We start from the raw sequence: 24,570 nt of genomic DNA, 5'->3' as shown, positions 1-24,570 counted from the left end.
CCCTTGGGTGCTCCCCTACCCCACTGACCCCCCTTGCGTATCCTGCCCACCCCACTGACCCCCTCGGGTGCCCCCCAGCCTCTCCCTCCACCATCGCTCGAAGGACCCTCCTGGGCCTCTCGCTGAGCCTGGGCCTGATCCTGGCCCTGGGGGCCCTGGGGCATCACCTGCGGCGCAGGTGAGACGGGGACCACCCCCGGGACCCCCTTTGTGTCCCCCCTACCCCCCCTTGTGTCTCAGATGTGTCTGAGAGGTCTCAGGTGCATCTGGGTGGTCCCAGCTGTATCTGGGGGGTCCCAGGTGTGTCTGGGGGTGTCCCAGGTGTCCCCGTTGTCCCCTCAGGCGGCAGCGGGCGGTGGCGGCCGACGAGGAGCCGGTGGTGGCCCCTTCCAGAACCTTCTTCCTCCGCAACAAGAAGGTCCCGCCTCCCCACGTCCCCGCCCCTTTCTCCCCATCCCCCCAGAGAGACCCTCCCGGTGCTATTTTGGGGAGGGGGTGTCCCCCCCTCGTTGTGTCCCCACAGCCCCCCGAGCTCACGGTGACACTGGTGACGTCCTCGGGGATACCCGGCAGGTGTCAACCAGGTAACCCCTCCCCACCCCTGCTCCCTGACCCCTCCTTTGTCACCCCGGGGGGGGTCCCCGACCCCTCCCGTTGTCACCATGTGTGTCGTCCCCCCCCTCAGGCTGGGAGGGGACACGGTGGTCTACACGGTCCTCAGGAGGAGCGACGGCACCGCCCAGGTAACCCCCCCCCAGGTGTCCCCAAGGGTGTCCCCAGGGGCGTCACCGCATCCTCTCAACCTCCTTGTGTCCCCAAAGTCTCCACTGGTCCTCCCAATGTCCCCCTTGATGTCCCCCCACTGTCCACAAAGTCCCCCCAATGTCCCCCCATTGCCCCCAATGTTCCCAGTGTCTCCCAACGTCCCCCCAGTGTCCCCCCGTATCCCCAGAGCCCCCACTGGTGTCCTCTCAATGTCCCCAAAGTCCTCATAGACACCCCCTGTGTCCCCCTTGACCCCCCTCCCCCAATGTCCCCACAGGCCCCCGAGGGTCCCGACTATGAGAACGTCCCCCCAGGCCCCTCCAGGGACAGGGACGGGGAAGGGACACTGGAGGCGACACTGGAGGGGACACTGGAGGGGACACTGGAGGGGACACTGGTCTATGCTGCCCTGGCCCTGCCCTGCCCGGGGCCACCACGCGGGGACCCCCCTGGGGACATCGGGGACACCGTGGAGTACGTGGCCCTGAGGCGCTGAGGGGGACATGGGGACACCATGGGGACATGGGGACACCACTGGGACAGGGGGACACCATGGGGACACCATGGGGACACTGGGGACATTGGGGACACCATGGGGACATTGGGGACACCATGGGGACATGGGGACACCATGGGGACACCATGGGGACACCACTGGGACAGGGGGACACCATGGGGACACCACTGGGACACCACGGGGACACCCTGGGACAGGGGGACACTGTGGGGACACCATGGGGACATCAGGGACACCATGGAGTACGTGGCCCTGAGGCGCTGAGGGGGACATGGGGACACCATGGGGACACCACCGGGGCATGGGGACACCACCGGGGCATGGGGACAGCACTGGGACAGGGGGACACCATGGGAACACCACGGAGAGTCCGTGGGACACCACAAGGACATGGGGGGGGACGCAGAGACACCAGAGGGACACCATGGGGACACCACGGGGACATCACGGGGTTCACAGGCAGACCATGACACTGAGGACACGGTGGTGGCCACCTCAGGGACGAGGCCATGGCCACCCCCTTGGGGACATTGTGGTCATGGGGACACGTCACCAACCTTGGGGGATGTGCCACCACCTTGGTAGATGTGCCACTGCCATGGCCACCACCCCCTTGGGGACAGCAGCACCACCCCATCCCAATAAAACCGCTGTTTGGGTCAACCAAGAGTTGGGTGTATGAAGAGTTGGGGTCAGCCATGACCTTGGGGTCAGCCAAGCGTTGGGTCAAACACGGCAGTGGTGTCGGGGGGGGCAACGGGGGGAGGAGGAGGAGGAGGAGGAGGGATGGGGATGGAGAAGGGGTCAGCTGCGTCAGGGGGGGCAGTGGGTGGACGCAGCACGGGGGGAGCAGGAGGAGGACACGGGAGGGGGATGCAGAGGGGGATGAGGAGAGGGACACTGGGATGGGGATGCAGGAGAGGAGGAGGAGACATGGGGATGGGGATGCAGAGGGGGATGAGGAGGAGGACACGGGGATGGGGATGCAGAGGAGGAGGAGGAGGAGGAGGACACGGGGATGGGGATGCAGAGGGGGACAAGGAGGAGGAGGACACAGGGACGGGGATGCAGAAGGGGACGAGGAGGAAGAGGAAGAGGAGGAGGACACGGGGATGGGGATGCAGAGGGGGATGAGGAGGAGGACACGGGGATGGGGATGCAGAGGGGGACGAGGAGGAGGAGGACACAGGTGATGAGGATGCAGAGGGGGACGAGGAGGAGGCGCTGCCGCCGGCGGAGGCTGAACTTCCTGGGTCAGCGGCGGCGGCTCCATCCGGCGCCCGGGCGGAGCTTCCCCGAGCGGCCGGGGGGGAGCCCCGGGCCCCCCGAGCACCGCCGGTACCGGGGGGGTCCTCGGAAGGGCCGCGGGGGGATCCCCCCAGGGAGTGGGGGTGGTCGCGACTCTCCTTTCCCGTCTCCTGGAGGAGCCGCCGGGCTCGGGAGCGGCGGAGCCGGCATCATGCAGGAGAACTACGAGTCCCTGATCCTGCTGGGTAAGGCCACGATTTTCTGCCCCCCTCCGAGGTTATTCTGCCTCCAAAATAACCCCCGCCCCCTGGAAATAAGAGGGGTGAAGTCTGACACCGCCGGGCGCCAGGGTGTTAAAATCTTAATTGATCCCCGATGGAACAGCGGGAGAACCTGATTTCCGCCTTTTTGTTATTATTAGTATTATTATTATTATTTCTTCTTGTTCCTTTGGCGCAGATTTCCCCATCCCCAAACCCAACGTGGTGTCCCGGCTGGAGCTGGAGGAGGAGCTCGGCGTGCCGGACCCCAACGACTCCAAGGAGTGGGAGATCCTCAGGGTGGCCCCCGCAGGTGAGCTGGGACCCCCCCGCCCACCCCCCCTTATCCCTGGATCCCCCTTTCCCACCATTCCCCGTTACCCCTTCCACGGGCAGATGACGGGACAGGGAGCGAGGAGGAGGCAGAGTCGGAGGAGTCCCCAGAACCGCCCGAGCTGGACGCTCGGATCCTGTCCCGAGGAGGCGGCACCGGCATCACCACCGAGGAGCTCGTCCCGCAGCCCCCTCCCCTCTCGCTGGGGGAATGCTGCCAGCCCCCCCCCTGGCACCCCTGGGACCCCCCGGAGCAGCCTGCTCACGCCCGCTGGGCGGGGGCGTGGGCGCCGCGGGCGCGGCGGGGGCGGCCCGAGGAGCTGCGGGCGGTGCGAGCGGAGCCTCCCGGAGCTGCCGGGGCAGCGGCGCGGCCGCGGCCACGGCGCGGAGAAGCCCTACAAGTGCCTGGACTGCGGGAAGAGCTTCACCCGCAGCTCCAACCGCAACGCCCACCAGCGCCTGCACTCCGGGGAGCGGCCGCACCGCTGCGGGCAGTGCGGGAGGGGCTTCGGGCACGGCGCGGAGCTGGCCAAGCACCAGCGGCTGCACGGCGGCCAGCGGCCCTTCGCCTGCGGCAAGTGCGGCAAGAGCTTCGGCTGGAGCTCGGAGCTGGCGGTCCACCAGCGCGTCCACGGCGGCGAGAGGCCCTTCAGCTGCGGGGAGTGCGGCAGGAGCTTCGGCCGCAGCTCCAACCTCAGCGCCCACCTGAGGACGCACCGGGGCGAGCGGCCCTTCGCCTGCCCCGACTGCGGGAGGAGCTTCAGCTACAGCTCGGCCTTCCTGAAGCACCGCCGGGGGCACGGTGGCGGTGGCGGTGGTGGCGGGGAGAAGCCCCCCTTCCCCTGCCCCAGCTGCGGGAAGAGCTTCGCGGAGAGCTCGGCGCTGCTGCGGCACCAGCGGAGCCACTCGGGCGAGCCCCGGCCCCGCTGCGGGAGGGGGGTCTGCCCCGAGGGCTCGTCCCTCCCGTCCCTCCCGCCCCACCGGCGCGGCCGCCCCGCCGCTGCCCGCGGGGGGAAGCCCTACACGTGCGGCGACTGCGGGAAGGGATTCGGAGGCAGCTCCGCACTCGTCCGGCACCAACGGCTCCACCTGGGGTAGAGCCAAAAGAGGGGGGCGGCAGAGCCTGGGTGTGCCGGGACCCTCCGGCCGGGACCTCCAGAGCCGGTGGGACCCTCCAGCCGGACCTCCAGAGCCGAAGCTGGGAACCCTCGAGAACTGGGACCCCTCCAGAGCTGTGACCCCTCCGGAGCTGAAACCAGGGCCCTTCCAGAGCCAGAACTGGGACCCCTCCAGAGCCAGAACCAGGACCCCTCTGGAGCTGGGACCCTCTCAGAGCCAGAGCCGGGACCCTTCCGGAGCTGGTGGGAGAGGAGCCATGGGGGGGATTGGACTTGAGGGGACATTTCAGTGCCCACGGGGGGGTTGTTGGGGGGGGGGGATTCCTCAGCCCCAAAGCAGTGGGAAGCCCTTTGTCGCAAAAGCGGGAAAGGGACTCCACGAGCCTGGAATTCCTGATGGGAATTCCCGATTCCGGAGCCCGGGGAGCCGCTCTTGCCACGTCGGTGGGGCTGTGGGGTAGGGTGGGGTGGGGAGGAAGAGAAGGAAAGTGGAGGGGGGAGGGGGGCGGGTTATCCCAAAGCATCCGTCGGGCTGATCCTGGTGCTCGGCGAGCCCGGAGCGAGCCCATCCCTCCCTTCCCCTGCGGAGTAAAAGAGTTGTTGGTGTTCACCGGCCGTGGGGTCTTGCACCCCCGCTCTCCTGCTCTCCCACCCCGCCAAAAGCCGGGCTGGGGTGGGGGGGGACGGATCTGCGACTCAGAGTGGGGGTCCCCTCGCCCACACCTATTCCCCAAAAAACTTAAATCTTCTGGAGGTGAAACACCAGCACATGGAGGGGGAGTGGACTGAGGGGGGGAAGAGGGGGATGGCCATGCAGGATCCGCCCCCCGCACAGTGTTGAGGTCTGGGGGAATAGGGGTTGAGGGGGGAGTCACAGCGCTGATGAGGACAGGAATAGGGACCTCCCAAAAAGGGGGTCTGGAGTGGGTTGAGTGAGACACGGCACGGGGAGATGCCATGGGGAGCGGCGTTGCCGGGAGCAACGGGAATGGGGGGGCCGGGGTCCGAGGCGGGGCCGGGGTCTCCCTCTCTGCCGCCTTCGCCTTCCTCCGAGCAGACCCCCGGGGTTGAACTTCCTGGGTCAGCGCCGCTGCCGCCGCCGCCGCCTCCTCCATTGTCCGTCCGGCCGCGGCTCCGAGAGCCTCCGGTGGGAGCGGGGACCCGGGTGGGCGGGCTGGGTGGGGCGCAGCCCCCGAGCTCGGCGTGCCGGGGAGGGAGGAGGAGGAGAAGCGGCTTTCGCATCGCTCGCCCGCGGGACGGGGAGGGCGGCGGAGGAGGGCCGAGCCTCGCCATGTCTCCCCAAGCGCTGCCGGGGTCGTCGGCGACTCCCGCCCAGGCCGAGGCGGGGCGGGCGGAGGGACCCCGCAGTCGGTGGCGGGAGGGGGCTGGGGGTCCGCGGGCGGGGGTCCGCAAGCGCAAGGAGACGGTGGTCCGGCAGCGGGGCCCGTCGGGGGAGGGGGAGCAGCACCCCAACATCTGCGTGGAGTGCGGGAAGAGCTTCGCGCGGAGCGCGGCGCTCACCGAGCACCGGCGCAGCCACGGCGGCGACCCCCGCGTCACCCCCCCGTCCCCTCCCGCCGGCGGCGGCGGCGGCGGCGACCACCGCCCCTTCTCCTGCCTCGACTGCGGGAAGAGCTTCGGCCTCAGCGCCCACCTCGTGCGGCACCGCCGCGCCCACGCCGGGACCCCCGCGCGGAGCTGCCGGGACTGCGGGAAGGAGGTGGGACCCCCGCCCGCCGCCGCCCCCCGGCGGGACCCCCGGCCAGCGGCCCTACAAGTGCGTGGACTGCGGGAAGAGCTTCAGCCGGGGGGCCAAGGAAGCCCCCGGCCCCCCCCGCCCGCCGGCCAAGCGGCGGCGGCGGCCGCGGGGCGGGGGGAGCCCCGGCGGGGCCAAGCCCCCCTCGCTGGGCATCCCCAACACGTGCGGGGAGTGCTGGCAGAGCTTCAGCCAGAGCTCGGACCTGGTGAAGCACCTGCGGATCCACACGGGCGAGAAGCCCTACGCCTGCGCCCACTGCGGGAAGCGCTTCAACGTCTCCTCCAACCTCATCCGCCACCAGCGCATCCACACGGGCGAGAAGCCCTACGGCTGCCCCGACTGCGGCAAGAGCTTCACCGACAAGTCCACGCTGACCCAGCACCGGCGCATCCACACCGGGGAGAAGCCCTACGCGTGCGGCGTGTGCGGCAAGAGCTTCAGCCGCAGCTCCCACCACAAGCGGCACCAGCGCACCCACGCCGGGGGGGCCCCCGGAGCCCTCCTGCCCCTCTGGCCCTACCCCAGCCAGCCCTGCTGAGGAAGGGGCAAATCCTGGGGAGGGGCGTGGGGGATGGGGGCTGGTGTGGGGAGGTGTGGGAAGGGTCGCGGCTGTAGCGGTGGGGTAGGTGGGGCAGGGTGGGGAGGGGGCTGAGGGGGCTCCGAGCACCCTGAGGTGGGGGAGGAGTTGGGGGGGCTCTGCTGGGCTGCTTTCCCTCTCTCCCTTCCCTGCCCCCCGTGCCCTGGGCTGTGGGGTGGCACTGGGGCTTTGCTGTAGAAGAGAGGAACGATGACAAAAACAAAAAAATTGGAATAATAATGATAATAATAGTAATAATTCTGCTTGGTTCTTTTGTTATTCTTCCTCTCCCTCATCCCTGAGCCTCAATGGGGCTCAGCTTCTCCTCCCATCCATCTTTGTATCCCCCACACAACAGGGGCTTTCAACTTCGGGATGTTTTGTTCGTGGCCTAAAACACGAATTCCAGGGGGAGAAAAGCCTCTGGTCCCTGGTTATCCCTCGACACCTCCCCATCATCCATCCTGGGACACCTTCCCTCCATCCCCACAGCTCCAGCTGTGCCAGAAAAGCCCCAGAATCCCTGGGATGGGGCTGAAATGAAGCCTGGGGGTGGGGGGGATCCAAGGGTTGCCACCCCCCCACACACCTTTAGTGCCTTGACCCCCCCAACATCCCAAACTGGGCCCCTGAGTCCACAAGGAGAAGAAACATCCCCAGGATCGGAGTGTTTGGGGAAGAAATACCCCCCAAAATATCCAAATTCGGACATCTGAGTCCAAAAAGTTGGTTATTTTTGTTAAATTTGCCGTGACGTCGCGATGAGCCACGAGCCGAAGAGGGATTTGGGGGGAAGGGGGTTTATTAAAAGCTGGGGGAAGGGGGAGCCCCGAGTGGGGGCAGCAGGGAAATTTGGCAAAATCCACCCCCCCTCAATAAATACATGGCCCCGCCTCTCGGAAAAGGGGCGGGGTTTGCTGTGGCAGCCAATGAACACCCGCCCTGCCCCCCCCAAAATCGTGGGTCAGGCCTTGGGACCCTCCCCACACCTCGGGGTGGGGGTCTCGCCGTGGGTCACACCCTGGTCCCGCTGTGGGTCCCTCGTGCCCCACTCGGGGGTCTCTCCGTGTCCTACTTGGGGGTCAATCCACGCCCCACTCGGGGGTCCCGCCGTGGGTGGCTCCGTGCCCCACCTGTAGGTCCCAACACGTCAGACTTGGGGGTCTCTCCGTGCCCCACTTGTGGGTCTGTGCCCCACTCAGGGGCCAGTCCATGCCCCACTTGTGGGTCTGTGCCCCACTCAGGGGCCAGTCCATGCCCCACTTGTGGGTCTGTGCCCCACTCAGGGGTCTGTGCCCCACTCAGGGGCCAGTCCATGCCCCACTTGTGGGTCTGTGCCCCACTCAGGGGCCAGTCCATGCCCCACTTGTGGGTCTGTGCCCCACTCAGGGGCCAGTCCGTGCCCGACTCAGGGGTCTGTGCCCCACTCAGGGGCCAGTCCGTGCCCCTCTCAGGGGTCTGTGCCCCATTTAGGGGTCAGTCCGTGCCCCACTGGTGGGTCAGCCCCACCGTGGGTCAGTCCATGCCACGCATACAGTTCTGTGCCCCACTCGGGGGTCAGTCTGTGCCCCACTGGTGGGTCTGTGCCCCCCTTAGGGGTCTGTGCCCCACTTAGGGCTGAGTCTGTGCCCCACTTAGGGCTCAGCTCCCCACTCAGGGGTCAGTCCGTGCCCCACTGGTGGGTCTGTGCCCCACTCAGGGGCCAGTCCATGCCCCATTTGTGGGTCTGTGCCCCACTCAGGGCTCAGCTCCCCACTCAGGGGTCAGTCCGTGCCCCCCCTCGGGGTCACCCCACGCCCCTCATGCCACGATGGGGGCGGTCCCTGTGGGGCCACAAGGCCGTGGGGGGTCACTGTGGGGCTCTGTGGGGCTCCGAGGGTCCCTGGGGATCCCCGTGGGGGTCTGAAGGTCCCTGGGGGTCTCCGTGGGGGTCTGTAGGTCCCCGTGGGTCACCCTGGGGGTCCGTGGAGCACCGTGGCTTGCTGGGGGTCTCCGAGGGTCCCCGCGGGTCGCCCTGGGGGTCCGTGGGGCTCCGTGGGTCACCCTGGGGGTCCATGGGGTGCCGTGGGTCGCCCTGGGGGTCCGTGGGGTGCCGTGGGTCGCTCTGGGGGTCCATGGGGTTCTGTGGGTCGCTCTGGGGGTCCGTGGGGCTCCGTGGGTCACCCTGGGGGTCCGTGGGGTGCCGTGGGTCACCCTGGGGGTCCGTGGGCCCCCGTGGCCGCGGGGGTCCGGGGGCGCAGCTCGGCCGACAGGGCGTCGAAGGCGCGGAGCATGGCGGCGCGGACGCGCTCGGTCAGCGCGGGCACGTCGGCCGCCCCCAGGCCCTGCGTGGGCAGGGGGGGCAGCACCTCGATCACACACCGGCCTGGGGGGGACACGGCGGTCAGGGGGGGACCCACAGCCCACCCAGGACCCCCCCTGTCACAGACAGACCCCCCAAAGTGACCCCAGAGCATCACTTGTGCCCCCCACCCCTGGCCCCAGGTGGGCAGCACCTCGATCACACACCAGCCTGGGGGGGACACGGGGGTCAGGGGGGGACCCACAGCCCACCCAGGACCCCCAGAGTGACCCCAAAGCACCACTTGTGCCCCCCACCCCAGGCCCTGCGTGGGCAGGGGGGGCAGCACCTCGATCACACACCGGCCTGGGGGGGTGAAGGGAAGGGGGGCGAGGGTCAGGCCCATGGGGTGACCTGCAACCCACCTGGGACCCCTCCGCCATGGCCAAAGAGACCCATGGACACCACTTGTGCCCCCCACCCTTGGCCACGCAGGACCACCCCCAAGGTGACCCTCAGACACACCTTTAGCCCCACATGATGCCCCCAGCCCCCTGGGACCCCCAGCCCCCTCACCGGCCGTGAACCTGCGCTCCCGTTTGCTGTAGAAGTGCTGGTAGGACGAGATCACGATGGGCACCACGGGCACCTGGGGGACACGGGGGCGTGGGGAGGTCAGGGCGTGGAGGGGCGTGTCCCAGGGCCCCCGGCCCCCAAACCCCACCCACCCCATACCTGGGCCTGCACGGCGAGGTGGAAGGCGCCGCGCTTGAAGGGCAGCATCGACCCGCTGTGGTTGCGTGTGCCCTCGGGGAACACCCACACCCGCACCTGGGGGGGTGTACAGGTGTGGGGCTGCCCCACAGACACCCCACAGACACCCCACAGACACCCCACAGCCCCACAGATACCCCACAGACACCCCAGAACTACACAGATACCCCACAGCCCCATAGATACCCCACAGACACCCCCCAGCATCGACCCGCTGTGGTTGCGTGTGCCCTCAGGGAACACCCACACCCACACCTGGGGGGCACAGAGCTGTGGGGCTGCCCCATGGATACCCCCGAGACACTCCACAGCCCCAGGGATACCCCACAGATACCCCACAGCCCCACACAGGGCCCCCCCCAGCTGCCCCTCAGGCCCCACACAGGATCCCTGTGTTGCCCCACGGCTGCCCCACATGGGACCCCCACAGCAGCCCCACAGTCACCCCAGGGCTGCCCCCCCAGCCCCCCAGGCTGGCCCCACTCACGTCCTGGCTGAGCATGGTGTGTGCGGCCTCGGCCATGACGCTGATGGCGTCGTGGGTGCGCTTGCGGTCGATGAAGATGATGCCCCCCAGCCAGCAGGCCACCCCCACCGCCCCCATGTACAGCAGCTCCCGCTTGGCGATGGGCACGCAGCGGTCCGGCAGCACCTCCATCATCCCTGGGGGCAAAGACAGGGGTTATGGGGCTGGCTGTGGGGCTAGGGGGTGGTTATGGGGCTGGGGAAGGGTTATGGGGCAGTTATGGGGCTATGGGGTGGTTATGGGCACGCAGCGGTCCGGCAGCACCTCCATCATCCCTGGGGGGGAAAAGGGGTTATGGGGCTGGCTGTGGGGTTATGGGGCAGTTTTGGGGCAGTTAAGGGGCTGGGTGTGGGGCTGGGAGGGTTATGGGGCTGGGGAGGGGTTATGGGGCTGGGTGTGGGGCTGGGAGAGGGTTATAGGAAGGTTGTGGTGCTGGGAGGGGGTTATGGGGCTGGGGGGTGCTTATGGGGCAGGGGCCTGTGGGGGCTGGTGTGGGCTTGGGGCAGCTGTGTGGGTCAGTGTGTGGGGTCAGGCTGTGGGGTTAGGGTGTGGGGTCAGCCTATAGGGTTAATCTATGGGGGCAGTGTGTAAGATCAGTCTATGGGGTCAGGTTGTAGGGTCAGGCTGTAGGGCCATACCCAGCAGGTCCAGGGAGCTCTGGTGGTTGCTGACCCCCACGTAGGGCTGTGTAGGGTCAGTGTGTGGGTCAGTCTATAGGGTTAATCTATGGGGTCAGTGTATAGGGTCAGTCTGTGGGGTCAGGCTGTGGGGTCACGGTGTGGGGTCAGGCTGTAGGGCCATACCCAGCAGGTCCAGGGAGCTCTGGTGGTTGCTGACCACCACGTAGGGCTGCCGGGGGGGGAAGTGCTGCGCCCCCCTCACCACCATGCGGATCCCATAGAGGTGCTTCACGTGCTGCATCAGCCCCCGGATGATCCTGCGGGACAACGGGGGAAGCTCTGACCCAGGGGGACCCACAGGGACCCACAGGGACCCACCGGGACCCACAGGGACCCACAGAGACCTATAGGGACCTGTAGAGATCTAAAGGAACCTATAGAAACCCACAGGGATATACAAGGACCTATAGAGACCTAGAGGAACCATCCTCGACCCTACAACCACTCCCTCCCCACAGCGCACACAGGGGTGGCTGTGCCCCCTCCCCAGCCCTAGAACTGCTCCCAGACCCCACAACCAGCCCCCAAACCCCACAACCACCCCTCCCCATCCCCTCAGGGCGCACAGGGGGGTGGCTGTGCCCCCTCCCCAGCCCCACAGCCCCCCTGGCAAACCCCCGAATTACTTCATGTTCTCGACGTCCCTGCCCCGGAGGGCGCACAGGGGGATGGCTGTGCCCCCTCCCAAAACCCACAACCACCCCCAAACCCCACAACCACCCCCCAAAACCCCAGAGTAACCCCCAAAACCCCACAACCACCCCCAAAACCCCACAACCACCCCCCAAAACCCCACAACCACACCCTAAAACCCCAGAGTAACCCCCAAAATCCCAGAACTCCCCGAATTACTTCATGTTCTCGACGTCCCTGCCCCGGAGGGCGCACAGGGGGATGGCCACAAGGGCCAGCAGGAGGATCCAGCCGTTGTAGAAGCCCATCTTGCAGAAGAAGCGGAAGGAGCCGCAGCGCTCGTAGAGCAGCGGCAGCAGCAGCAGCGCCAGCGCCAGCGCTGCCGTGCCCAGGGACAGCTCCATGGCCTGGGGGGGTTAAAATATCCCAAAATCATCCCAAATAACCCAAAAATAACAAAAAATCACCCCAAATAACCCAGCGCCAGCCGCCAGCCAGACAGCTCAGGCCTGGGGAGAACAACCCCAAGATAACCCAAAATCACCCCAATAATCAGTAACCCCAGTGCCAGCGCCGCGTGCCCAGGACAGCTCCATGGCCTGGGGAGGAAACAACCCAAAATAACCCAAAATCACCCAAATATCAAATAACCCCAGCCAGCACCGCGTGCCAGGACAGCTCCATGGCCGGGGCAAACACTAATCACCCAAATACCCAAATCAATCAAATAACCCCCAGCGCCAGCACCGCCGTGCCCAGGGACAGCTCCATGGCCTGGGGGGAGGAAACAACCCAAAATAACCCCAAAATCACCCCAAATAATCCAAAATAACCCCCAGTGCCAGCGCCGCCGTGCCCAGGGACAGGCTCCATGGCCTGGGGGGAACACCCCAATAACCCCCAAAACAATCCCCCAAACATCAAATAACCCAAAATAACCCAAAATCACCCAAAATAACCCCCAGTGCCAGCTCCGTGGCCTGGGGGGCAAAACGGGGGTCAGGGGATCAGGGAACCCCCAAATAAGCCAAAATAACCCCTGGGAACCCCCAGAGTCACTTCCGTGACCTGGGAGCAAAGGGGGGTGGGGGCTCAGGGATCCCCCCAAAGGCCCCATGGGAGCCCCCAAATCCCCTCTGGGACCCCCCAAACCCCTTCATGACCCCCCCAGAATCCCCGTGTTTCCCTCCCTCCCTCAGGGCCCCAAATCCCCATTTTCAATCCCCAAATCCCCGCCTCCGGGCACCTCCAGCCCCACCTGGGCCCCACCCGGGCCCCACCCGTGCCCCTCCCTCCCCTCGGGCCCTCCCGGGCGGGGCCGTGGGCGGCGGCGCCGCCGCATCCTCGCCCGGGGTGGGGCCGCGCATCCCTCGGGACCCCTCCGGCACTACCGGGGCTGCCCAGAGACCCCAAAGCCCCCTCGGACCCCCAAAGCCCTCTAAAGCCCCCCGGGCCCCCAAACCCCCCGGTACCGGGAGCGTCGCGGGCCCTTCCCGGCGGCGGCGGCGCCGGAAGCGACGTCACTGACGGGCGGCCCGAGCGGCCAATCAGAGGCCTCGGCACCTCCAAGGCGGCCCCGCCCCCCTGTCCCGAGTGGTTGCCGTGGCAACGCCGCCACCGGGGGGAATTGCCGCGCACTGATTGGGCAGAGCGGCTGCCCGTCCAAAAGGTGCGGCCAATCAGCGGCAGGAGTCGCGTCCTCCTAGAGGTCCCGCTCGGTAAGGCGGGACTTGGCAAGACGTCGCCAATAGGAGCGGCGAGAGGCCGGCGGGAGGATGACTGGCGGGCGTCGCCACCAATAGAGGGGCAGGAGAGGCGGTGCTGGGGGCAAGGCGAAATATGGCGGCGGAGAGGGACGGAGGCCCTGAGGGGACAAAGCCCGGGGCGGCGGCGCCTTCGCGTGTCAGCTGTGCCGGGTGCACCTGGGGACACCTGGGACCTCCTGGCACCCCTCCCATCCCACCTTGGGACCGCCAACCTCCTGGGACCCCCCACAGTAAGGTTAAAGCTCCTTCTCCTCCTCCATGCCCGTTTCGGGGCATTCAGGGCGTTTCTCGAAGCGCAAACGAGCGGAGCGGGATGTGGGCTCTGGCTCCCCACCCCTTCCCCCCACAAGGCTATAAAGCTTTCCTTCCCTTTTTCCCGTTTTTTATTAATTTGGGTTTAAAAAAAAAAAAAAAAAAAAGACCCCGCTCCGAGCTGGGGGGAACCGACCCCAAATGCGGGAGAGGGGGCGTGGCTTCCGGGGAGGGGGCGTGATAAGTGCTTACAAGGGGGCGTGGTCTCAAACGGAGGCGGGCTTATGCAAGCTCCGCCCTCCGAAAGGGGCGTGGCTTGAACCGAGGGGCAGCCGAGGGGGCGTGGCTTCTTCCAGCGCGGGGGCGGTTCCTTGTCCATGGGGGGCGTGGCTACGTCCCCCCCCCGAAATGGGGGTCTCGGGGGGCGCTGCGGTTGCCCGGGGGGGTCCGGCCCAAAGGGGGGGTCCGGTTTAGGGGGGGGGTCCGTCCCGAGGGGCTCCGGCGGCGCCGCACGTGGATGACCCGCGTGTCCATCACCTCGCAGTCCACCTGCATCATGGCCTCCAGGCCGCCCCCCCGCCCCGACAGGCTCTCTGGGGGGGCACAGGGGGGGTCAGGGGGGGCCCAGCCCCTCTACCCCAGGCACCAAGACCACCCCCTGCAAGGATAAGGGGGAAACCCAGCCCCCCTCTCTGCGGGACAGGGGATGCCTCAAATGCCCCCCAGCACAACCAACCACCGGAATCCACCCCCCACCCAACCCAAAAAAAATCGGGGTGGATTCGGGGTGATAAACTGCCCCCCACTCCAACCTCAAACCCCCCCTTTAGCCGTGGGATCCCCTGGGGAAAGACACACCTCAGGTTATGATCCCCCCAGCCCTCACCTGGGGATTTTAGGAAGTGGGGAGGGTCAGGGAATTTTTGGGGTTCTCCCCCCCCCTCACCGTTGAGAGCGGCCGCCGGCATCACCAGCGACATTTTGGGGCGCGACGTCTTGTTGTGGCTGATGGCCGGCAGCAGCAGGTGGTCCTGGGGAGGGGGGGCAGAGGGTTGGGGACCCCTTTGAGCCCCCAAAACTACCCCCAAGTCCCCCCCAAAATCCCCCCGTACCCGCCGGAAGGACACCACGTAGAACGTGTCGTCTCGCCGGTCGATGGCAGCGAGAATTCGGGGCTCGGGGGGCTGGAAAAGCTGGAGCTGCCCTGGGGGGGTCCTGGGGGGAAGTGGGAGACAAAGGGGGAGGGTCAGTGGATTCGGGGAGGGGGAGTGGGAGTTGGGGTTGAAATGGGGCATTTTTGGGGTCTAATGAAGGTGGGGAGGGAGAAAGGAACGAATGTGAGGAGTTGGAGTAGGTGGAGAAAAGTTTGGGGGTTCAGGGGAGTTTGGGGTTGCAGGGGGATTTGGAGGGGATGGAAGGGGGTTTGGGGGTTCAGGGAGCTTTGGGGGTTCAGGGATGTTTTGGGGGTACAGACACAGTTTTTGGGGGGAATGCAGAAGGGTTTGGGGGCTCAGGAGGGGGTTTGGGGGTACACAGTTTTGAGGGGAATGCAGAAAGGTTTGGGGGTTCAGGGATGTTTGGGGGTACAGACACAGTTTGGGGAATGCAGAAGGGTTTGGGAGTTCAGGAGGGGAGTTTTGGGGGTACAGACACAGTTTTGGGGGGAATGCAGAAGGGTTTGGGGGTTCAGGAGGGGGGTTTTGGGGGCGCACTCGGGGCCTCCCTCCCTCACCTGTGCGGGTGGGGCGGCATGGCCGGCACGAAGCGCGACGAGCCCGGAGCCTTCCAGGGGGAGGACGGTGAGGCCTGAAACTACCCCAGGACGGGTTCAGAGACCCCCCAAAACACCCCAATCCCCCCCCAAAACCCAAACCCCCTCCCAGCTCACCTGGGGGCCGCCAGGGCACCCCGGGCTTCCCTCGGTCGATCTGGTGCCGCCGCACCCACCCGCTCAGCTCATCCGCCAGCCTGCATTTGGGGGGGTCAGGGGGTCGGGGGTTCAGGGACCCCTCAACCCCCCCATCACCCCACGCACCGCAGGGACTCGGTGCGGCTGAAGCGGCGGCAGTCGGAGGCGCGGGGGCCCCTCCAGCTCCCAGGGGGCAGCGCCAGGGACGCGTTCCTGGGGGTCCAGGGGGTGTCACGGGGGCTGGGGGTTGGAAGAGCCCCCAATGGTTTGGGGAGGTCCAGGAGGGAGTGTGGACGAGCCACAAGTGTATTTTTGGGGGTTTGTACCTGAAGGGGGTCCTGCGGGGGGCTGCGGCTCCGGTGCGGTCCCGGGGGTCCCGCGCTGCGGGGGAGGGTCGGTGGTCCCGGGCGAGGGGAGGTCTCGGTACCGCCCCCACACCTCCATCCGTGACTCCCAGGAGGTGCCGGCGGCCTCGGAGGGCTGGGGGGGCTGGGGGCTCGGCGAGGGGGTGGCTCAGAGAGGCTGTGGGGAGGGAGGTGAGGGGGCCTCCCAAGGCCCTGCAGCCCCCCAACCCCCCAAAAACCCACCTGAGGGGTCCGAGGTGGAAGGCGAGGAGGAGGAGGGCGGCCAGGCAGGCCAGCTTGCGGGGGGAGGGGCTGGGGCGCAGCTCCGAGCTCTGGGGGGGGGTCAGGGGGGGAGGTCAGAGGTTGGTGACCCTCCCTCAACCCCAAAATGATCCGTCCCGTAGCGCTGCCACCCCTTAAACCCACCTCTAATGGAACATCCCAGTGCCTTCTGCCCCCGCCCCTCACAATGGTACATCCTGATCCCCCCCTTTACAAGCCTGGAGTGGTCCAGCCAGTTACCATGGCAACAACCCCCAGGACTGTACTATTGGGGGGGTTCTAGGCTATACCATTGCGGGCTGTGGGGGGGGCACAAACCTCCCCACCAGCGTGAGGGACCCTGACCCAGCACGGGGTGTCCCCCCAGACCCCATCCCTGTGCCAGTAGGACCCCCCAGTGCCCTCCTCTGTCCCAATAATCCCCCTCCCCGTGCCCACCCGTGCCAGGAGGGCGTCGAGGCGGCCGCGCAGGGCGCGGTTCTCGCGCCGCAGCCCCTCGTTGTCGGCCAGGGCCTGGCGCAGGCGCCGCTCCAGCCCCTGCACGTACTCCTTGCGCCGGCGCCGCGACTGGCACGCCGACTCCCGGTTCTTGATCATCCGCTGCTGCCGCCGCAGGGCACGGGCCTGGGGGGGGAATAATGGGGTAAATAATGGGGGAAATAATAGGGTAAATGATGGGGGAAATAATGGGGTAAGTAATGGGGAATGGGGGGCACGCCGACTCCCGGTTCTTGATCATCCGCTGCTGCCGCCGCAGGGCACGGGCCTGGGGGGGAGAAATGGGGTAAAAAATAGGGTAAATAATAGGGTAAATGATGGGGGAAGTAATGGGGAATGAGAATAAATAATGGGGTAAATAATGGAGTAAATAATGGGGAATGGGGGGCACGCCGACTCCCGGTTCTTGATCATCCGCTGCTGCCGCCGCAGGGCACGGGCCTGGGGGGGAGAGAAATGGGGTAAAAAATGGGGGAAATAATGGGGGAAATAATGGGGGAAATAATGGGGGAAGTAATGGGGAATGAGAGTAAATAATGGGGTAAATAGTGGGATAAATAATGGGGAATGGGGGGCACGCCGACTCCCGGTTCTTGATCATCCGCTGCTGCCGCCGCAGGGCACGGGCCTGGGGGGAGAGAAATGGGGTAAAAAATAGGGTAAATAATAGGGTAAATGATGGGGGAAGTAATGGGGAATGAGAATAAATAATGGGGTAAATAATGGAGTAAATAATGGGGAATGGGGGGCACGCCGACTCCCGGTTCTTGATCATCCGCTGCTGCCGCCGCAGGGCACGGGCCTCGGGGAGAGAAATGCGGTAAAAAATGGGGGAAATAATGGGGGAAATAATGGAGTAAATAATGGGGTAAATAATGTGGAATAATGGGGTAAATAATGGGAAATGGGGGGCACGCCGACTCCCGGTTCTTGATCATCCGCTGCTGCCACCGCAGGGCACGGGCCTGGGGGAGAGAAATGGGGTAAAAAATGGGGGAAATAATGGGGTAAAGAATGGAGAATGAAGGGAAATAATGGGGTAAATAATGGGGTAAATAGTGGGGAACAGGGGGCACGCCGACTCCCGGTTCTTGATCATCCGCTGCTGCCGCCGCAGGGCACGGGCCTGGGCGGGAGGGGAATGGGAGGGAAATTGGGGGGGAATGGGGCAAAATGGGGGGTACAAGTGAGAAAAGCGAGAATGAAGACTAAGAGAGTACAGCGGAACCAAATGGAACATAAGGACTATAGGGGAAGACTGGGGGTATAGACACTATAGGGGGGAACAGGGAGCACAGGGAGTTTTGGGGGGGCAAAGGGGAGCATGGGGGGCACAGGGAGGAGAAGAGAGCAATGGAAGGCAGAAGAAGTACAGGGGGTGAAAGGGGTGGGGGCCAGGAGAGCAACCGGGGGCCACCCTGGGGTTTCAGGGGTCACACCAGGAGGGGTCAGGGTTACTCACATCGATCTCCTGGGGTGCCGGGGGCGCTGAGGGCGGGGCCGGCACGATGGTCTTGGCCTCAGGTTTGGGGGTGGGGGCAGGGCAGGAGGGCCCCCGGCCTGGGTTGGGGGAGTCAGGCATCAGGACCCCGGCAGCAGCAGCTCGGCCGGCGACAGCAGCACGGCGGGGGCTGGCACTGGGCAAAGACCCCCCAAAACCCCCAGTCAGACAGGGAGACCCCAGAACACTCCCACTCACACAGCGACCCCCAAATCCCCGTGTGATCCCTGACCCCCAAAACACCCCCTGCTCGTCACAGGGACCCCCAAACACCACCTGTGTCCTCCTGACCCCCAAAGCACCCCTTGATCACCCAGGGACCCCGAAATCTCCATCCCCCACCCCTCCAATCCTCTCCCCTTCCTGACACCCCCACCTCCTTCCTGTCACCCCCATTCTCCCCCCTCGCAGGACCCCCCTCAAGTCCCCCAAACCCCGCACCCTCAACCCCAAAACCCACCAGCAATGGCGGCCGGGGGCTGCCCGAGGCAGGGCTGCAGCAGGATGGTCTGGGGGCTGGGGTGCCTCCATTCCTCCTCTCTCCCCAGCTCCAGGGACCCCCGGGGGTTTGGGCTGGATTGGGGGGTCCGCGAGTTCTGGGGGTCCTTCGGCCTTCACGACCAGCGGGAACTTTGCTAGAGGAAAAGAACTGGGGTGTAAAGGGTCAAGGGGAGGGGCTTGGGGATGGATTTTGGGGGGAGGGGGTCAGGGGGACTCACCGGGGTCCTGGAGGGCGCAGGGCAGCGTGGGGGGCTCTGGCTCCGCCTTCACCCCCAGAATGGGGGAGCTGGGGCCTGTAGGTGGGGGGCACAACTGAGAGGGGTTGGGGGTGTTGGGGATGGGTTTGGGGGTTTTTTGGGGGGGCCACGTACCCAAAAGGGGGTCTCGGAGGAGCACGAGGGGCCCGAGGAGTCGGAGCAGAAGGAGGAGTTGGGGATCCCGGCTCTGACTTCACCTCCAGGTCTGGAGGAGTTTGGGGGTCAGGGAGGGCTAGGGGTGCACCTGGGTGACCCCACCCCAACCCCCCAGATCATCCCAAACAACCCCATATTCATCAAAGAACGCCCTCAGGACCCCCACGAACCCCTCAGGACCCCCCAGACATTTCCAACCTTTCAGGACTCCCCCAAACCCTTCCAGCTCTCCATACACCCCCCCAGAACCACCATAAGCCCCTCCCAGCACCCCCAAAAACTCCCCCCAGCCCCCCACTCACCGGGGAACAGCTGGGGGGGCTCCAGGTCCCAGGGGGGGTCGGGGGGGCTGCAGCCGCCTCCCCCATCGAAGGCACAGTCGAACTGGGGGAGGGGGGACAGGGATGAGGTTCCAGGACCCCCAAAGGGGGCGGAGCTTGACAACCCCTTCCCCTTGGGAGGGGGGCTTACCATGGGGTCGGGGTCCAGGGAAGGGAAGAGGTGGGCGGGGCCAAGCCGGTCGTCAAGGCAACCGAGGAGGGCGGTGTCTGGGGAAAAGGGGGCGGGGTCAGGGCAGAGCCACGCCCACAAAGAGGCTAGGCCGCGCCCCCGCAGTGCATAAATGGTGCAGGCCGCGGCCCCTCATATCGCTCCTCCCAGTCCCCCCAGTCCCCCCCAGCAATTACGGGATCATCAATCCCACCCCGGCAATTGCAATCCACCCCGAGCAGTTATAGGGGCCCGTTTCCCCCCCGCTCCTCGCTCCCCAGCAGTTCTTGGGGTCCCCAATCCCTCCCCATCAGCTCCAGCACCCCGTTCCCACCCCAATCCTCGCTGCCCAGCGCGTTCCCGGCCCCGAACGGGCCCTGCTCGAGCTGCACCAGCAGCTCCGGCGCCATCGCCGCCGCCATCTTCCCTCTGCGCGCCGGGCCCCGCCCCCTTCCATCCAACGCAACCAATCAGCGCCCGCGCCACGCCCAGCGCTGGCCAATGGAGGCGCGGCCCCCCTCTCCGCCCCGCCCCCCGCGCACGCGCGCCGCGCGTTTCCGGGCTCCCGCCCGGAGCCTCCCGACGGCGGAGCTGGAAAGGGGACAGGGACCCCCTCCGATCCGCCCCTTCCCCCGCTCCTCCGGGACCACCGGCACCACCGGAGACGGTAGGAGCCGCCCCGCCCCCTCACGGGAGGGAGGGAAGGAAAGAGGGAGGCAGGAGGTGTCGCCATGGCAACCCCGGCCCGGCGCCCCTGGGCCTGGCGGGGTCGGGGCCGGAAATGACGCAACGGGCGGGGAGAGGCCGCTCCGGGGGGTTGCCGGCAGGGGGCGCGCTACGATCACGGGTCAGGCCACGCCCCTTCTGCGTCAGGTCACGTCCCCCATCTGGCCACGCCCCCTGTTTCCCAGGATCGTGATTGGCTGAAGAAGAGATGGATGGGGTGGAGCCAGCCAATGGTGAATCGGCGGTTCAGCAAGCAGCCAATGAGGGTGGAGATGCGCTAGAAGCAGCCGCCAATGAGCAGAGAGCAGCTGGAGATTCCTCCAATAGGGATGGAGGGAGCCTGGGTGCGGCCAATGAGGAACTCGGGATGGCTGGCGCAGCATCCAACGGGAATGCGCCTCTGCAGAGCTCGTCCAATGAGGAGAAGGGGAGCTCTGGCTCATCCAATGAGCAGTCAACCCTGAGGGATTTGGCCAATGAGGACAGAGGAGGTCAGCACGGCCCAGCCAATGAGGAGGAAGAGCCACATGACCTGACCAATGAGGGCAAAGGGCCGCAGCAGCCAGCCAATGCGGATGCAGAACATGAAGCCTCAGCCAATGAGATTGCAGCAGCACATGACCCAGCCAATAAGGAGGCAGCCCCTGGAGCTGCAGCCAATGAGAACAGTGCCCTCTCATCGACAACCAATGGGAGGGAAGAACCCAGCGATCCATCCAGCGCCTGCTCCCCCTCCTCCAACCCTCCCTCCAATCAGCACGCAGCCCTGCCGGATCCAGCCAATGGGGTGCCGCTGCAACAGGCAGAGCCCTCCAATGAGCTTGGGGCCCTCGCTGCCCCGCCCACCAGGACGAGAGACCAGTGGGATTGGTCGCTGGAGGAGGCGTGGCTTCGTGCTCCGGAGGGGGAGGGGCTTGAGGCGTGGGGGGAGGGGCCTGAGGAGCTGGACGGGGAGGACGAGGAGGACGATGATGACGAGGAAGAGGAGGAGGATGACGAGGAAGGGCAGCAATGGTGGCACAGCCCCGACGGCGCCATCTCCAAGCAGATCGTGCGGCGTGGCCGGGGCTTGTCCCGCCCGGGTCCCGGCTCGCTGTGCCGCGTCCTCCTGACCCCCCCTCCCCACCCCACCGGGGTCCCACCGGGGTGGGGCCCGCCATGTGTGGCGTCCAACGTGGGGCGCTGGCACCGCGTGCGGGTGGGCACGGGCGAGGGCGCCTGGGCGGCGGCGCTGGACGCGGCGCTGGAGTCGATGGCGCGGGGCGAGCGGGCGCGGCTGCGGCGCGCGGGGCCGGGGGCTGCGCTGGGAGTGCGGCTGGGGGCTTCACGCCGGCGCCCGTTTCTGGGAGAGCCCCGGGCGCCGTCGAGCGCTGGCGGAGGCCTGGGCGTCGCGGGCGGCGGCGCTGCTGGCGGCGGGGCGGCGTGGCCGGCGGCGGCGCGGGCGCACGCGCTGGCGCTGCGGGCGGCGGTGGCGGCGGGGTCCCGCCCGCCGGCGGGCGCAGGCGGCGGGCGCCAGGGCCGAGCTGCACGCCGGGCTGGCGCTGTGCCAGCTGCGCCTGGGCCTGCCCGCCGCCGCCGCCGCCAACGCCGGCAAGGCCCTGGCGCTGCGGCCGCAGCACCTCGAGGCCCGCTTCCGCCGCGCCGTGGCCGCCGCCGCCATGGCCGACCTGGAGGCCGCCATGGCCGACCTGGCCCACGTGCTGAGGGCGCAGCCCGGCCACGCCGGCGCCCGCCGGGAGCTGCGCAGGGTGCGGGGCGCGGCGCGGGAGAGGGACGCCCGCCTGGCGCGCCGGCTCGGCAGGCTCTTCGCCTGACGCTGCTGGGGGGGTTTGGTGATGGAGGGAGTTGTTAGGCATCGTTAGTGATTGTTGGGTCATTGGGAGTCAAGGGATGTTCTTGCAAATGAGATGGTAATTTGGGGGTGTGGCCTTGAGTTAAGCTCCGCTCCATCAATAAAGAGTCCTGATGAGCAGTGAGTCGTCGAGGGGGTCGGTGGGGATGTCATTGCCATGGACACCCGTGGGTCCTGCCCCCTCTAATGATGGCCACGCCCATGGCTCTGCCCCCTCATTAGCAAATTACGCTGCCCCTCCCCCCGTATCAATATAGAGATTTATTGACCCGTCAGCGAGGGAAACGCGTCACAGGGGGCAGGGCATAGCAGGGGGTGTGTGCAAGAGGGGTGGGGTTTGGCATGCAAATGAGGTGGGTGTGACCTGGCCCATCCTAGGGGCGGGGTCAGGCACTGTTGCCATGGCAATGCTGACACTCCCAGGTACCAGTGGTGCTCACAGGCCAACGTTGCCATGGTGACAGTTGCCATGGGAGGCCCACCATTGCCATGGGAACAGTTGCTATGGGATACCAGGCATTGCCATGGCAACGCTGCCCTGCTTACTATGAGACAGTTACCATGACAACGGTTGCTATGGGAGTCTGGAGATCACCATGGGTTACCGTGGTGTGCTAGGTGTTGCCATGGCAACGGCTGCTGTGGGATGCCGGTGCGTTTCTGGCAGGAAAAGGGGTGGGTGTGTGGGTGTTGAGGCACTGCCAGCACCGTTGCCACAGCAACGCCGCCGATGCTCTCCAGGTCCCCAAAACCGCCGCGGCGTCTCCGTGGCGACGCCGCCTCCTCCTCCTCCTCCTCCTCGGGGATGCTGAGCGTCGCCACGGCAACGCCTCGGGGAGGTGGCGGTGGTAGCTTTTTGGCGCCGTCTCAGGGCTCCCAGTCGTTGTCGTGGTGCTGGGCGGCGATGATGATGACGACGGTGAGGATGGTGCAGAGCACGATGGCGGCGATGCCGACGGCCAGGCTGATGAAGGAGAAGTTGCGCGCCTCCCGCGAGGCGATCTCGGCCGACACGATGTCCCCCCGCGCCACCGCCGTGCGCACCTGGGGATGGGGGGCTCACCGTCACCTGGGAGGGGGGTCACCAACCTGCCACGCCCCCCCCTTTTATCCACCCCGCCCCCCTCACCTGCACGGCCTTGACGATGGCGACCACGCCGGTGGGCCAGAAGCAGCAGAGGGTGGTGAGGACGGCGATGGGCAGGTAGTCGTGGGGGGCCCTCCGCGCCTCCAGCCCCGCCCCCGCCACGCCCAGGGCGGTCCCAGTGTCGCCCCGCCCCCCAGGCCGCCCCTCCTCCCCCAATGGCAGCGCCACCGGGCAGGGGCCGGGCCGGGCCGGGGGCTCCCCAAAGGTCTGGGGGAAAGAGGGGGTGAGGAGTGTGGCCAGCACAGGGCACACCCCCATGAGCATGTGCCCCCACCCACCCTGAGACCACACTCTCTCCCACAAGCCACGCCCCAAATCTCACACCCCGCCCCTCTGCTTTGCCCCACTCCTATTGTGACCCCACCCCTCCAGTGCTCCGCCCCTATTGGCCCCTCCTCCCTCTTCGGCCCCTCCCTCACAATCCACCCCTCCCCTTTAGCCTTGCCTTTTAGTCCCTCCTTACAGTCCCTCCCTCCCTCCTCAGCCCCTCCCTCCCGTTTTGGCTCCTCCTTTCAGCCCCCACTTTTAGTCCCTCCCCTTTTGCTCCTCCCTCCTTTTTCAGCCCCTCCCCTCCCCTCCCAGGCCCTTCCCCTCCTCTTTTCCCCCCACGCCCCCACTCACGGGCCCCACGGGGTACACGGGCACGTAGGCCGTGCAGGGCTGGAGCTGGAGGGCGAAGGGGGGCGCGTAGGGCTGGGGGCCCCCGTAGGGCTGGGGGGGCGGCCGCGTGGGAGTGGGGGCCGGGGCAGCGTGGCCGCGTGCGGGAGGGGGCGGCCCCTCCGTGGAGACCCCGGAGACCCCGACAGCCCCGGGGCAGCGTGGCCGCCCCCGCCCCCGCGACGAACGCCCCACCCCCCGCGGCAGCGTGGCCGCCCCCGCCCCGAACCCCGGGGCAGGGTGGCTGCCCCGGAGAAGCCCCCCACGGGGCCCGGGGGCCGGCGGGCCGTAGGGGGCGACGAGTGGGAGCCCCGTCTGGCACTCCTGGGAAAAGGGGTTGGGGGGAGGAAAAGAAGGGGCGTCAGGACCTTTCCCCCGAACCCAAAACCCAGAGAGCCCACCCGGCGACCCCACAGGCCACCCCAAAAACCCCACGACCCCTCGTCCATCACCCCCCTACACCACCCGAGCAACCCCGAATCCGCCCCCAGTCATGGACCTGTTTCTGGGTCACCCTTCCCCCCCGCCCCCGGAGCTATTTTTAGCCCCACATGGTGTGGGGAGGGGGATGATGGGGGTCCCGGGGCTGTGCAGACCCCATCCCCGCCTCCCCCGCCCCCCATTCCCCGAGCCAGCAGTGTCGCCCCCAGACCCCTCCCGGACCCCCCACCCCGGACCCCCGAGCCAGCAGCATGCCCCCTCCCCACGAACACGCGTGACCCGGACCCCCATCCCCGTCCCCCGCGACCCCCGGGCTCCGCA

At 67.0% G+C, this 24,570-nt stretch overlaps 5 protein-coding genes and 1 long non-coding RNA gene across 6 annotated transcripts; 3 read left to right on the top strand and 3 right to left on the bottom strand.

Annotated features, from left to right (window-relative positions):
* Nucleotides 1-523: 523 nt before the first annotated feature.
* LOC126635081 (uncharacterized) lies at nucleotides 524-1,154 on the top strand. Its single transcript, XR_007627491.1, has 3 exons — nucleotides 524-584; nucleotides 686-743; nucleotides 1,043-1,154. It is a non-coding gene; the product is annotated as an uncharacterized LOC126635081 (long non-coding RNA).
* Nucleotides 1,155-2,474: 1,320 nt separating this feature from the next.
* Nucleotides 2,475-6,540, top strand: LOC126635074 (zinc finger protein 135-like). Its single transcript, XM_050306009.1, has 5 exons — nucleotides 2,475-2,775; nucleotides 2,990-3,103; nucleotides 3,187-3,325; nucleotides 3,381-4,217; nucleotides 5,299-6,540. Exons 1-5 carry the CDS (start codon nucleotides 2,475-2,477, stop codon nucleotides 6,536-6,538), a joined length of 2,631 nt encoding a protein of 876 aa, XP_050161966.1. The 3' UTR covers nucleotides 6,539-6,540.
* Nucleotides 6,541-7,822: 1,282 nt separating this feature from the next.
* On the bottom strand, nucleotides 7,823-13,009 carry AGPAT1 (1-acylglycerol-3-phosphate O-acyltransferase 1). Its single transcript, XM_050306018.1, is given in 8 exon segments — nucleotides 7,823-8,801; nucleotides 8,803-8,942; nucleotides 9,435-9,507; nucleotides 9,594-9,689; nucleotides 10,120-10,295; nucleotides 10,962-11,095; nucleotides 11,691-11,878; nucleotides 12,944-13,009. Coding segments are annotated over 7 exon segments (1,179 nt in total). The 5' UTR covers nucleotides 11,876-11,878; nucleotides 12,944-13,009; the 3' UTR covers nucleotides 7,823-8,426.
* Nucleotides 13,010-13,628: 619 nt separating this feature from the next.
* On the bottom strand, nucleotides 13,629-19,875 carry ATF6B (activating transcription factor 6 beta). The gene is made up of 19 exons (XM_050306008.1): nucleotides 19,761-19,875; nucleotides 19,409-19,485; nucleotides 19,240-19,321; nucleotides 18,896-18,986; nucleotides 18,743-18,810; nucleotides 17,985-18,082; nucleotides 17,601-17,648; nucleotides 17,440-17,487; nucleotides 17,103-17,150; nucleotides 16,914-16,963; nucleotides 16,463-16,754; nucleotides 15,986-16,074; nucleotides 15,837-15,920; nucleotides 15,525-15,611; nucleotides 15,378-15,457; nucleotides 15,222-15,300; nucleotides 14,602-14,704; nucleotides 14,436-14,520; nucleotides 13,629-14,082 (listed from the first exon to the last, which is right to left on the bottom strand). Exons 1-19 carry the CDS (start codon nucleotides 19,846-19,848, stop codon nucleotides 13,880-13,882), a joined length of 1,800 nt encoding a protein of 599 aa, XP_050161965.1. The 5' UTR covers nucleotides 19,849-19,875; the 3' UTR covers nucleotides 13,629-13,879.
* Nucleotides 19,876-20,010: 135 nt separating this feature from the next.
* FKBPL (FKBP prolyl isomerase like) lies at nucleotides 20,011-21,966 on the top strand. Its single transcript, XM_050306007.1, has 3 exons — nucleotides 20,011-20,093; nucleotides 20,300-21,461; nucleotides 21,703-21,966. The coding sequence occupies exons 2-3, from the start codon at nucleotides 20,361-20,363 to the stop codon at nucleotides 21,964-21,966; spliced, it is 1,365 nt and encodes a 454-aa protein (XP_050161964.1). The 5' UTR covers nucleotides 20,011-20,093; nucleotides 20,300-20,360.
* A 281-nt stretch (nucleotides 21,967-22,247) lies between these two features.
* On the bottom strand, nucleotides 22,248-24,540 carry PRRT1 (proline rich transmembrane protein 1). The gene is made up of 4 exons (XM_050306006.1): nucleotides 24,520-24,540; nucleotides 23,773-24,132; nucleotides 23,134-23,358; nucleotides 22,248-23,048 (listed from the first exon to the last, which is right to left on the bottom strand). Exons 1-4 carry the CDS (start codon nucleotides 24,538-24,540, stop codon nucleotides 22,872-22,874), a joined length of 783 nt encoding a protein of 260 aa, XP_050161963.1. The 3' UTR covers nucleotides 22,248-22,871.
* Nucleotides 24,541-24,570: the final 30 nt, after the last annotated feature.

Source organism: Myiozetetes cayanensis, unplaced genomic scaffold (assembly GCF_022539395.1).
Source record: "Myiozetetes cayanensis isolate MyiCay16 unplaced genomic scaffold, myiCay2020 scf106, whole genome shotgun sequence".
NCBI lineage: Eukaryota > Metazoa > Chordata > Aves > Passeriformes > Tyrannidae > Myiozetetes > Myiozetetes cayanensis.
Note: the sequence above shows the minus strand (reverse complement) of the source record. Positions and strands in the feature narration are given on the sequence as shown.

Excerpts from the sequence above, each read along its gene's own strand:
- ATF6B (XM_050306008.1), bottom strand. The coding sequence starts at position 19,848 with ATGGCGGCGGCGATGGCGCCGGAGCTGCTGGTGCAGCTCGAGCAGGGC. Across the intron at positions 14,705-15,221 it reads ATGCCGCCCCACCCGCACAG|GACCCCCCCAGGGCAGCTCC; the intron begins GTGAGGGAGGGA and ends ACTTCCCCCCAG. Across the intron at positions 14,083-14,435 it reads GCCGGCGGCCGCTCTCAACG|AGAGCCTGTCGGGGCGGGGG; the intron begins GTGAGGGGGGGG and ends GTGCCCCCCCAG.
- FKBPL (XM_050306007.1), top strand. The coding sequence starts at position 20,361 with ATGGATGGGGTGGAGCCAGCCAATGGTGAATCGGCGGTTCAGCAAGCA. Across the intron at positions 21,462-21,702 it reads GGCCGGGGGCTGCGCTGGGA|CTGCGCCTGGGCCTGCCCGC; the intron begins GTGCGGCTGGGG and ends GCGCTGTGCCAG.
- PRRT1 (XM_050306006.1), bottom strand. The coding sequence starts at position 24,540 with ATGGGGGTCCGGGTCACGCGT. Across the intron at positions 23,359-23,772 it reads CCGTGTACCCCGTGGGGCCC|ACCTTTGGGGAGCCCCCGGC; the intron begins GTGAGTGGGGGC and ends TCTTTCCCCCAG. Across the intron at positions 23,049-23,133 it reads CCATCGTCAAGGCCGTGCAG|GTGCGCACGGCGGTGGCGCG; the intron begins GTGAGGGGGGCG and ends CCCCATCCCCAG.
- LOC126635074 (XM_050306009.1), top strand. The coding sequence starts at position 2,475 with ATGAGGATGCAGAGGGGGACGAGGAGGAGGCGCTGCCGCCGGCGGAGG. Across the intron at positions 3,326-3,380 it reads CCGCAGCCCCCTCCCCTCTC|CCTGCTCACGCCCGCTGGGC; the intron begins GCTGGGGGAATG and ends CCCCCGGAGCAG. Across the intron at positions 4,218-5,298 it reads CACCAACGGCTCCACCTGGG|ACCCCCGGGGTTGAACTTCC; the intron begins GTAGAGCCAAAA and ends TCCTCCGAGCAG.